The 11,642-nt window shown below is 54.9% G+C and overlaps 1 protein-coding gene across 2 annotated transcripts in view; it reads left to right on the top strand.

Moving 5' to 3' along the window:
* The first annotated feature begins 2,054 nt into the window (after positions 1-2,054).
* Positions 2,055-11,642, top strand: part of PDPN (podoplanin) — a 32,078-nt gene continuing 22,490 nt past the window's right edge. Inside the window, exon 1 of one of the 2 annotated variants that reach the window (XM_008275368.5) lies at positions 2,055-2,508. In XM_008275368.5, coding sequence (XP_008273590.2) covers positions 2,439-2,508 — 70 coding nt within the window. In that variant the 5' untranslated portion in view covers positions 2,055-2,438. The remainder of the gene's footprint in view (positions 2,509-11,642) is intronic. The other variant, XM_008275367.5, reaches the window with a different exon arrangement.

Below are 11,642 nucleotides of genomic sequence, written 5' to 3'. Positions count from 1 at the left end.
CCAGCTCTCTGCTGTGGCCCGGGAAGGCAGTGGAGGATGGCCCAAGTGCTTGGGCCCTGCACCCACATGGGAGACCAGGAGGAAGCACCTGGCTCCTGGCTTCGGATCAGCACAGCTCCAGCTGTAGTGGCCATTTGGGGAGTGAACCAACGGAAGGAAGCCCTTTCTCTCTATCTCTGTCTCTCACTGTCTATGACTCTACCTGTCAGATAAATGTAAAATAAAATAGGTTCTCCGTGTGGGGGCCCAGGGCCAGCAGCATCAGCATCTCCTGGGAACTTAGAAATGCAAATTCCCAGGCCCCAGCCCAGATCTGATGACTCAGCACCTCAGCCCCCAGGTGAACCTGCCTCCTTGTGGGTGGCCTGAGGGTCGCCTGCGGGGGTGCAGGGGCAGCACTCGCTGCAAGGTGAAGGCCCCTGTGGGCTCTCCCAGCTCTGCCTCTCCCCACCCGGGCGGGATCTCAGCTTCGGGCCCCCTGTGTTTCCCTGCATCTCCGTTAGCCCAGGCCTGCGTCCTTCCTGAGTCTCGGCTCGAACTACACTGCCACGGCCTGCATTTCCCTCTCCATCTGCTGTTTGCCTTGTCCAGGGAGCAGGCTTCTTCCCTCTGGACTTTGGGCTCCCCTGCCGGGCCCAGCCACTCTCCCTGGAGAGTGTCAGGGTGGCCAGCAGCACCCAGACCCTGTCCCCGTGCCCGGATCCTAGACTACATCCATTCCCTTGTACTGCTTCTATTCCATCCCACACCTGAAGGTCAGGTGAGCCACCTTTTAGAATCTAGACAACCCCTCTGGGAGGCAGGAAGAGGGTGGGTCTCTGGGAATCCTAGCTCCGGACATTCCCCTAAATGGGCGGCTGCTTTTAACCCCTTCTCTCCCCCAGCTTGGTGGCATTGTTTCCAGGTGCAGGTGGGCCACCTTCTACCTTCTTCTTCCTGTGGCCTTGGGGGTGGCTTGCATCTCTCCCTATCTAACAGGAGGACAGACAAGGCCAGTTCTGTCCAGCAGAGACAATACAAGGTGTGTCACTCAGGAAAGCCTGTGCCCCCTCCCTAGCCATTGTTTTCCCAACTTTCAGGGCTCAGCTCTGATCCCATAGGCTCAGGACTCTGGGGCAATGTTTAAGCCCTGCAGAATCTGCCTGCTCAGACCCCCACCCCCACCCCGCACCTGCCTGCTAATCACCCCCCCCCCCCCCCAGAGACTCTTGCTGAGAAGGGCCAGGTCTAGGAAGCCCAGTGACACCAGTTTAAAATAGGAATTCCCCAAGGGTCAGATCCAGTGGTCTGGGGTGCAAACTCCAGGATCTGAGCTTCTAGAATCTTCTAGAACAAGTTCCCTGAGTGATTCTTAGGACAAAGTACATGTGGTGTCAAAGATAACAAGCTGAAAACAACCCATTTTCATGGCCTCCCACCCCTCAGTGGAGCTTGGGGCTTTCAGTCTCTGGTTCATTGGCTGAATGGCAGCTGATCATCCAGGGGTGGGGCAGAGACCACTCCCCAAATTGTGGTTCTTCAAAAAAACATTTAAGTCCAACACTCCTGTCGCTGTTGCCTGAGGTCAAAGCAAGGCCCCTTCAAGGAGCAAAAAGGCCATTGCAGGATCCAACTCCAGGGTTAAAAAGGGCGTAGGAGGGAGCTGGACGTGGAGCCACCTGTGCCTGGCCCCAGCCTCACAGCGCCCCACTCCCAGCTCGGCGAGGGAGACGTGGATGGAGCTTAGCTTGTTTCCCAAAACCGAGGCTACTGACCTCTCCTCTGGCCAGCTTTTGGGGCCCTTCCGGCCCGGGGTCCCCTAGACAAGAGTGCGATTGACCAGCGTGAATCGCCTCGGGCCCACCCAGTTGACAGCCAAGAAAAAAAATTTTTTTAAACCATCGAATTCAATATTTAAAAAGGAATAGTGCCAGGCTTGGTTCTAACAGTCCTGACCACACAAGAAAGCGATCACTTCTCGCTCCAGACCTAACAAGACCTTGCGCCTGCCTCTTCAAAACAGAATCATAAATACAGCAAAAAAGCACACAAGTCTGAGAGCACACCCGCTCCCCAGGCTGCTGGCGCACAGCGTAGAAACCGGCGCGGCCCCGCAGCTGGTGCGCTGTAACTTTAAACCTGGCGGGGGGTTCGCGGCTTACGCGCCGGCCAAAGAGCGCCCGAGGGCGGTCCTAGCGCCGGGGCTGAGACCACCTTACCGCCGCCCCGCTCCCCGCCTTCGGCTGGAGGCATAAATGCTGACTGCGCTGCCCACGTCGCCAGCTGCGAAGTTCGCCGTCCGACCGCCTTGCGCCCGGGCACCGTGGCGCGCTGGGTCTCTCGCTCCCTGCGCCCCTCCAGGCTGGACGTGGCCATCTCCCCAGGGACTCTTCCAGCCCCTCTCCCAACTCCTGCGCGCGCGACGACTGCGGCTCCAAGCGCACGAGTGAAGCGGCGAGATGTGGAAGGCGCGCATTCTGCTGCTGCTCCTGGGCAGTGCAGGGCTCTGGGCGCCGGCGGCGGCGGGAGGTAAGCGGGCGGCGGGTGGAGACGGGCGGGGAGACCCACAGCAGGCACGGGGCCTGGCCCTGGAGGTTGCCCGAGGGGCAACGCGGGGGAGCCCGAGGCTGTGCTTGCGTGCGCCCTGGAGGAGCAGCGGCAGCGGCTGAGCGTGGTGGCGGGAGGAGCCCTGGAATCCGCGGGCAGCCAGGGTGGGCAGCGAGGGAGCCTCCCTCCGAGCCAGCTCCCTAGCGTGGGGGTCGGGGGAGCCTTCCTCAGTGCGCCCGGGCGGCTGGCTTTCCTCGCTGGCAGGTGACGCAGAGATGCGCGTGATCCCGGGGGAAGTTTGTCCCGTGGAATCAGGCGGGACACTCAGCAGGGTTGGGGCGCGGCTGGAGGTTGCCCCGGGACCATGGCCTTAGCGTCCCCTTGGAGCAGGCTGGGGGTGCCACCCCGGTTGGGGGGCGTTTTAGCGGCCTGTGCCAGGGAGCATACTTGTGAACGGAGGTTGAAGTGAGCTGGGGGCTGCGTGTTGAACTTGGCCAACAAGGTTAGTGGCTGAATTAGTGACTCCTTAGGCTTTAAATGGCTGTGGCCCAAAGATGGGGGGCACTGCTGGCCTCTTGTCCACACCTTGCCCTCCCTGAGGGTCCCTTCTTCCTTCTTCTCACTCCGGGCCCATTTCTGCTCCGTTGCTGCCTTGGGCCACTCCCCCCCACCCCCCACCCCGAACTTTTGTCAATATCTTGTTTTCTAGGATGTTTAATCTGCTTCCCCAGGCACGTCTCGCCTCGGGGTGCCCACAGCCGCCTGCGCACATAGTAGTTGCTCACTGAATGTGGGTTGGGGGACTTGTAAGTGGACCAACTGGCGTGTGATCTCTGGGGCTGAGGACCCAGAGGAATCCTTGCAGAGGGAGGGGCTTGTAGGCAGGACAGACCCAACGTAGGCACCCATAATTGTACACGGGAAAATCACACGGAGGGCAGGGCAGTCCTAAGCGGGCACCTCTCTTTGGAGAGCCCGGCAGCTATTCGGGGCAGTCCTATCTTTGGAAGTTCTCCCACCACCAGGAAGCAGACGGGGCTGGGTTTCCGCTGTACTTCCGTGGTGCCCAGACAGGGTGCACGGGACACCACTTTGTGTGCCCCAGAGCAAGGTGAGGGCTTCCTCCCCCCATCCTCCCCCACCTGAGCCAGGTGCCTCCCAGGACAGACAGCTGATGGCTAAGCCACATCCTCTGTCACCCAGAGAGAGAGCGCCTGGCTGTCATTATCTTAAGCCAGCTCTGGAGTGTCAGTCAGTCTGGGAGGGGGCTGCATCCAGCCTGTCAGAACAAGCAGCCGCTTTGGGGCTGAGACCTTCTCGGGCTAGCTGGGGCCCAGCCGAGGGGCTGCAGATGAGGGGCTGCAGACAGGGGTCTGCAGGGTTTTTTGTCTGAGGACAATGAGTGCCACAACTTGAATGGGGATGAATAACTTCATTGAGCTCAGCCGGATTGTTGCAGGCTGGCCTGGGGGTGATCATGGTCATGCATTTCACTGTGCTTCTCTGGGATCCTCCGCCGTACAGGGTGTCCCTCACTAGAGCTCTAGTCTAATTTGCTTTTATAATCCGGCCCCGTGTGCCATCTCTCTGGATCTTCCAGGCTCCAAAAGCAGATCTGTTGTGCACCCATCTGGCGTTTGCCCCACCCTCACCCTGAACTTTCCCCCACATCACGTCCTCCCGGGCCCCTCCCGTCGGTCCGTTTATTTTTGTGAAATTCTGCAAGCTGTTGCTTGCCGCTGGCCCACATGTGATTTTCCGGCACCAATCTGGCCAGAATTAATCATGCGGCAGGCAAATTTCCCTGTGATTTCCCTGAGATCCTTGCCAGTTTTCGAGGCCCTGAAATCTTCATGAGCTGCTAGGAGTTTTTGTTGTACTTTGGGTATTTAATACAGATCCACTCTGTTAGAGACTTGGTGAGGGGCCCTATTCATTGCTCTGGTGTGTAAGAACCAAATGGCATTCAATAGAAAAGCACATTTTAAAAAGTGTGTCCAAGCATGAGGAGGCTGAGACTAGACGGAGCCAGCAGGAATCCACTCCCTCCTTTCTCTGAAGTGAGCAGCACAGGGGTGCCTCTGTACCCTAGGATGAGAGTGACCCCCTCGCGCCTTGGCGGGACAGTGGGTGGCCCAGCCAAGGAGAAAGGACGTCACCACCTCCCTCCCCTCCCCGTGCGCCAGCAACGGCAGGAGCTGCCTCATTTCACCGTCGCAAGACCCGTGAATTATATGCCATTATTTCAGGACGTGCCAAAACTGGGGTTCCTAAACAGTTCAGACTCCAACATCAAGCCCTTGTTACTACGTTACTCTGATTTGGGGGTGGGGGGTGGGAGGCAAGGTGCCAATCAAGACACCTGTGTCGCATGTTAGAGTGCCTGGGCTCCATACCTGGCTCTGGTTCCTGCCAACACAGCTCCTGGGATGCAAGGGTGATGGCCCAAGTGCTTGGGTTCCTCTACCCACACGGGAGATGCAATCCTGGGTCCCCTCTCTGGCTAAGATTGGGGGTTGTTGCAGGCATTTGGAGAGTTTCTCCCCCCCCCCCCTGCCATGTATGTGTGTCTCATTTTTTGTCTATCTCTCAAGTAATTAAGCAAATAAGTAACTTAAAAAAAATAAGTTGAACTTGAAATTAAAGTTGAACCTCACTTTAAGCCCCTTAGACAAGAAAGCAAGAACTTTCTAAAGTCATTGAAATCCCAGAGTGAGGGTTTGGTGCTGTGGTTAAGATGGCGGTCGGACGCCCACATCCCTGGTCTGGGCTCTGGCTGCTCCGCTTCTGCTCCAGCTGCCTGCTAACGTGCACCCTGGGAGGCAGCTGGTGATGGCACCAGTGCTTGGGCCCCTGCCACCCACGTGGGAGACCCAGGTTGGTTTTTGGGCTCCTGAGCTCAGCCTCACCCAGCCCTGCCTGTTGTGGGCATGTGGGCAATGAACCAGTGAATGGAAAATTTATCTCCATTTGTCTCTCTGCCTTTCAAGGAAAACAAAAATAATGATTAGGAACAAGATAGAAAACCCCTTGTGTTAAATACACCTTCATGTTACTTGAAGAATGAAATGGTCATAGCACATTAAAGTTGGGTTCATGTATTCATTCTGCAAACAGCCAGCACCCTCAGATGTGGCTGGATGCAGGATTCCCTCTCCCTTGAGGGAGGCGCACCTAAGGTTGGGAAGCACACTCCGCAGTCCACCGCCTGTGCTTTAAATTCCAGGGGCCTGTCTGAATATTTGTCATATTTCTGGCGTCTGAGAGCGGGCCTGCCAGGTTGCAGCTTGCCGGAGTCATCCTGGGGAGGACAAGGGGGGAGAGAGAGGACTCCATCCCCGCTACCTAAGTCTGAATGGGACCCTACAAGGAAGCCTGGCTGTGCCCCCCAGACCCCAACGATTGGAGTGCAGGAGGGACTTGGCCAAGTGGACAGTGACTTGAGATTCATCTTACGGGGCTGGCGCTGTGGCGTAGCGGGTTAAGCAGCTGCCTGCGATGCCCTGCCCCAAGGAGAGGCTTGTCTGGAGCCTAGAAAGGAGGAGGAAGGGCACAAGGGGTTGTTAAGTCTGCCCTGCCCAAGGAATTCCTTTAGCTGACAAATATTTGTCGAGTACCTGCTGTGTGAGTCAGGCAGCGGGGAGCCAGCGCAGAGCAAGTGAGAGATATGTGCTCTGCGGGGCCCGAGCACCCTGGTCTCACTCAGTGTGACCCCGCCGTGAGTCAGGGGCCTCATTCCTACACAGTCTGAAGTGTGTCCCGCCCTGCTTCCCTCCTTGGGTGCAGCGACCTCCCAGCATCCCAGGTGTCTCACGCCCAACAAGGACATGCCCTGGATAGCAAAAATGCACCTGAAGCACTAGAAAGCCACTTCCCACGGTAAGTGAAGTATTTGCTCCCCGGCCGCTTGTGAGTTGGGTTAATGTGGAGCAGTTTTGTCTGAGCTGGATTGCCCCACAGGAGTGAATGTGACTAAGGCTATGGATGGGTGATGTTAACAGCAGCAACCCAGCACTGACGGTTTACGGCGTGCCCACAGCTCACTGGCTCTGTTTCAGCCAATACGTACGACAAAGCCACGAGGCAGGAACCATTCGTGAATTATGGAAACGTTTCTAAGAGCCCCAGTAACATACATGCAGACACGGAGCCGGTCAATGGCAATGGTGACAGCAACAGCGAGACTTGAACATGGGCTGCTCAGCCCCAGAGCCCGCGCCGAGTGAGCAGCGGAAGCCCGGGGTCAGGGCTACTGGGGACACCCGGGAAACCTTAGTTGGTTCCTTCAAGGGTCTTATGGCAGCAGCAGCCACTTATCATTCTCACAGACATAATTTTCTTTGGTTGGATGATTTTTGCTATATATGCTATGTTTTCTTAAAGACTTTTTTTTTTTAATTTGAAGGAATTAGAGGGAGAAGGAGAGAGTGAGAGAAAAAAGAGAGAGATATCTTTCATTCACTGGTTCATTCCCCAGATGGCCACAACGGCTGAGGCCAGGCCAGGGCCAAAGCCAGGAACCAGGAGCTTCTTTTGGGTCTCCCATGTGGGTGCAGGGGCCCAAAGACTTGGGCCATTCTCCGCTGCTTTCCCAAGCTCATTAACAGGGAGCTGGATGGGAAGCGGAGCAGTCGGGACTCCCATACAGGCTGCCGGTGCTGCAGGTGGCGGCTTTACCCGCTACGCCACGGCACCATCACCATGTAAGTATTGATTATGGCTGTGCCCAATGCCGGGAAGACAGAGTGAAAGGATGTTCTCCCTGTCTTAGTGCTTAGGAGCCCGTGTGTTACTAAGAATGTTGAGAGTTGGGATGGGGGACGGAGCGAGGATGGCTAATGGGGACAGGGGATGCCGCTGGTTAGGACCAGTGACTTCTGCCCTGTGGCTCAGTACGATAGCTGTGGTCAACAGCAATTCATTGTGTACGTGGAGTAACTAGCAGAGAGGACCTGGAATGTTCCCACACCAGAAATAAATGATGCGATGGACGTGCTAATCACCCTGATCTGGTCATTACATGCTGTATATGTGTGTTATATCACATGGTACCCCACTCGGATGTACCGTTACTATGTGTCGAAAATGCAGGTGGACAAGGAAACTGTATGTCCAAATCACCTGCGGGCAGGTCCTGTGCCTGTTGCTGGGAGCTGGGAGGGGGTGGAGACTCCGTGGCTGCAAGGAGCCAGGCGAAGCCTCGTGGGGAAGATGTGGTCAGTCTTGGCGGTGGACAATGGTGAGTTTTGGGCAAGGAGGCAGAGGAGGGCTTTCCGGGCAGCAGGAGGTGCTGAAGCAAACGCCTGATGATACTTGACTGGCCTGGGTGTCGCGCGGGAGGAGGTGTGGGCATCGAGGTCTGAGGAGCGTGGGGAAGGCTGCTGGAGTCAGGGTGGAGTGGGCACTGGCAGGCGGCGGGAGAGACACGTGAGTCCACGTGGCGTGGGAAAGGCAGACTTTTTTTTTAAGATTTATTTTATGTATTTGAGAGGTAGAGTTACAGAGGGAGGGAGAGACAGAGAGAGGTCTTCCATCTGCTAGTTCATTCCCCCGATGGCCTCAACAGCTGGAGCTGGGCCGATCAGAAGCCAGGAGCTGGGAGCTTCTTCCAGGTCTCCCACGTGGGTGCAGGGGCCCAAGCACTTGGGCCATCTTCTACTGCTTTCCCAGGCCATTAGCGGAGAGCTGTATGGGAAGTGGAGCAGCTGGGACTTGAACCAGTGCCCATATGGGATGCTGGTACGGCAGGCTGAGGCTTGTGGTACTGTGCCACAGCGCTGGCCCCCAGACCTATGTTTTTTTTCCTTATAGTCAGTAATAGAGATTGGGAGTAGGATAGGCCGAGGATAGTGGTTGTCCAAAGTGGATGAGAGGGAACCATGGAAAGTTGGATCAAATTGTGGGGCCAGTCTCAGAGCAGGTGGGACATCAGGAAGTGAAGAGGCAAAGGGTAGTGACCACAGGAAGGGGGGGGATCAGAGTTCGGGGAATAAGGTAGTGACCACAGGAAGTGGGGGGAGGGGTCACAGTTCGGGGAATAAGAGCCAGCAAGGTTGGCACTCTATATTTCCTGATTTCCTGTTATTCTTCCCTCACTTCCTCATTTTTTAAATAAATTTTTTTCTTTTTTAAAAGATTTATTTATTTGGAAGGCAAAGTTACAGAGAGGCAGAGGCAGAGACAGAGAGGTCTTCCATCCGCTGGTTCACTCCCCAGATGGCAGCAACAGCCGGAGCTGAGCCGACCCGAAGCCAGGAGCTTCTTCCCGGTCTCCCACAGGGGTGCAGGGGCCCAAGGACTTGGTCCATTTTCCACTGCCTTCCCAGGCCAAAGCAGAGAGCTGGATTGGAAGTGGAGCAGCCGGGACTTGAACTGGCGCCCTATGTGATGCCGACACTGCAGGTGGCAGCTTTACTTGCTATGCCACAGCGGCTGGCTCCTTCTTCCTTCCTTCCTTCCTTCCTTCCTTCCTTCCTTCCTTCCTTCCTTCCTTCCAAGATTTACACAGAGAGAGAATGAGAGGCAGAGAGAGAGAGGTCTTCCATCTGCTGGTTCACTCCCCAATTGGCCACAATGGATAGAGCTGGGCTGATCCGAAGCCAGGAGTCAGGAGCTTCTTCTGGTCTCCCACGCAGGTGCAGGGGCCCAAGGACGTGGGCCATCTTCTACTGCTCTCCCAGGACATAGCAGAGAGCTGGATCGGAAATGGAGCAGCCAGGACTTGAATCGGTGCCCATAGGGGATGCCACTGCTGCAGGTGGTGGCTTCACCTGCTACTCCACAGCGCCGGCCCCAGCCCTGCCTCATTTCTTATAGTTTCCTCTTACAACGCTCATTGCTCTATTACAATTTTTATTGATATATAACTTACATACTATAAAATGAACCCTTTTAATATAAACAATTTAGCATTTTAATATAGTCACAGAATTATGCAGCCATTACCACTATCAGTTTTAAAACATTTTTAAAAAAGATTTATGTATTTATTTGAAAATCAGAGCTACAGAGGGAGGGAGGGGGGAGGGAGGAAAGGAGGGAGAGGGAGAGAGAGAGAGAAACATATCAAGATATGTTCTATCTGCTGGTTTATTCCCCAGATGGCTGCAACGACCTGGTGTAGGGCAGGCCGAAGCCAGGAGCCAAGAGCTTCATCTGGGTCTCCCATGTGGGGTGGCAGAGGCCCAAGTTCTTGGATCATCCTCTGTTTTTCCAGGCGCATTAACAAGGAGCTGGATTGGAAGTGGAGCAGCTGGGACACAAATGGGATGGGCACCTGTGGGATGCTGGCGTCTTGGGGGCAGCCACAGTGCCAGCCCCTAATTTCAGAACATTTTTAGTAACTCCCTCCCCCAAAGCCCCAAGTCATCAGCAGTCACTCCCCTCTCCCCCTCGATGCAGCCCCTGACCACCACTGCTCCACTTGCTGTGCCTGGGGATTTGCTAGTCTCGCTGTCTCGTTTCAGTGAACTCATACGAGGTGTGACTGCTTGGGTCTTTGGTTTTGCACGGTGTTTGTCAGTGCATCTGTGGTGGGTGGCAGAGCTGCGTTCTTTCTGGGGCTGAGTATTAGCCCATTATCTGGATCATTTTGCTCTCCCGTTCACCCATTGGTAGACAGGTTATTTCCGCTTTGGGGCTATTACCAATAATTCTGTGAAAGTCAGACGCAAGGCTTTGTGTTTTCACTTGTCTCAGTCCAGTGAGGACTCTTTGAAGAACCTCCTGCTGTTGTCCAGAGTGGCTGCACCACTTACACTCTCGCCAACAGTGCATGGTGTTCCCATTTCTCTACACTCTTGCCAATGCCTGTTTTCTCTGTGTGTATTTGTGTATGTGTGTGTTACAATAGTAGGCATCTTGGGCCGGCGCCGTGGCTCACTAGGCTAATCCTCCACCTTGCGGTGCCGGCACACCGGGTTCTAGTCCCGGTCTGGGCACCGGATTCTGTCCCGGTTGCCCCTCTTCCAGGCCAGCTCTCTGCTGTGGCCCGGGAGTGCAGTGGAGGATGGCCCAGGTGCTTGGGCCCTGCACCCCATGGGAGACCAGGAGAAGCACCTGGCTCCTGCCTTCTGATCAGCACAGAGTGCCGGCCGCAGCGCTCCAGCCGCGGCGGCCATTGGAGGGTGAACCAACGGCAAAGGAAGGCCTTTCTCTCTCTCTCTCTCACTGTCCACTCTGCCTGTAAAAAAAAAAAAAAAAATAGTAGGCATCTTAAGAGGATCAAGTAGCTTTGATTTGCATTTCCTGCTGGTGAATTACGTGGGACGTCTTTTCCTATGCTGTTTGGCCAGTTGTGTGTCTTTAAGAAATGTCTGTTGAAATCCTTTGCCTTTTGATTTTTTAAAAATTTTAAAATTTTTTGACAGGTGGAGTGGACAGTGAGAGAGAGACAGAGAGAAAGGTCTTCCTTTTCAGTTGGTTCACCCCTCAATGGCCGCTGCGACCGGCACGCTGTGGCCGGCGCACCGCGCTGATCTGAAGCCAGAAGCCAGGTGCTTCTCCTGGTCTCCCATGGGGTGCAGGGCCCAAGCACTTGGGCCATCCTCCACTGCACTCCCGGGCCACAGCAGAGAGCTGGACTGGAAGAGGGGCAACCAGGACAGAATCCAGCGCCCCGACTGGGACTATAACCCCAGGTGCCGGTGCCACAGACGGAGGATTAGCCTAGTGAGCTGTGGCACTAGCCTCCTTTGCCCTTTTAAAAAGTGGGTTATCCATTTATTGTTGACTGAAAGCATTCTTTATATATTCTAGATACTTGCAGATATATGAATTGGAAGCATATCTCCTGCTCTGTGCATTGCATTGGTTGTCTTTGAAATTTCTTGGCAGAGTCCATTACAGTACAAACTTTAAAAATGCAAGAGTCCTGTTTTTGTTGTTGTTGTTGTTGTTGTTGTAATTGTTCATATTGTTGGTGTCATATCTAGGAAGCCATTGCCTGGATTAGATTGTAAAAATCTGCTCTTCTTTTTTTTTAGATTTTTTTTTTTATTTGAAAGGAAGAGTTACAGAGAGAGAGAGAGAGAAGGGCGGGGGGATCTTCCATCCGCTGGTTCCCTCCCCTAATGGCTGCAAGGGCTGGAGATGGGCCTATCTAAAGCCAGGAGATA

Source organism: Oryctolagus cuniculus, chromosome 7 (genome assembly GCF_051225735.1).
Source record: "Oryctolagus cuniculus isolate XC-2025 breed Fujian yellow rabbit chromosome 7, ASM5122573v1, whole genome shotgun sequence".
NCBI lineage: Eukaryota > Metazoa > Chordata > Mammalia > Lagomorpha > Leporidae > Oryctolagus > Oryctolagus cuniculus.
This window is presented reverse-complemented; position numbering and strand designations above follow the sequence as displayed.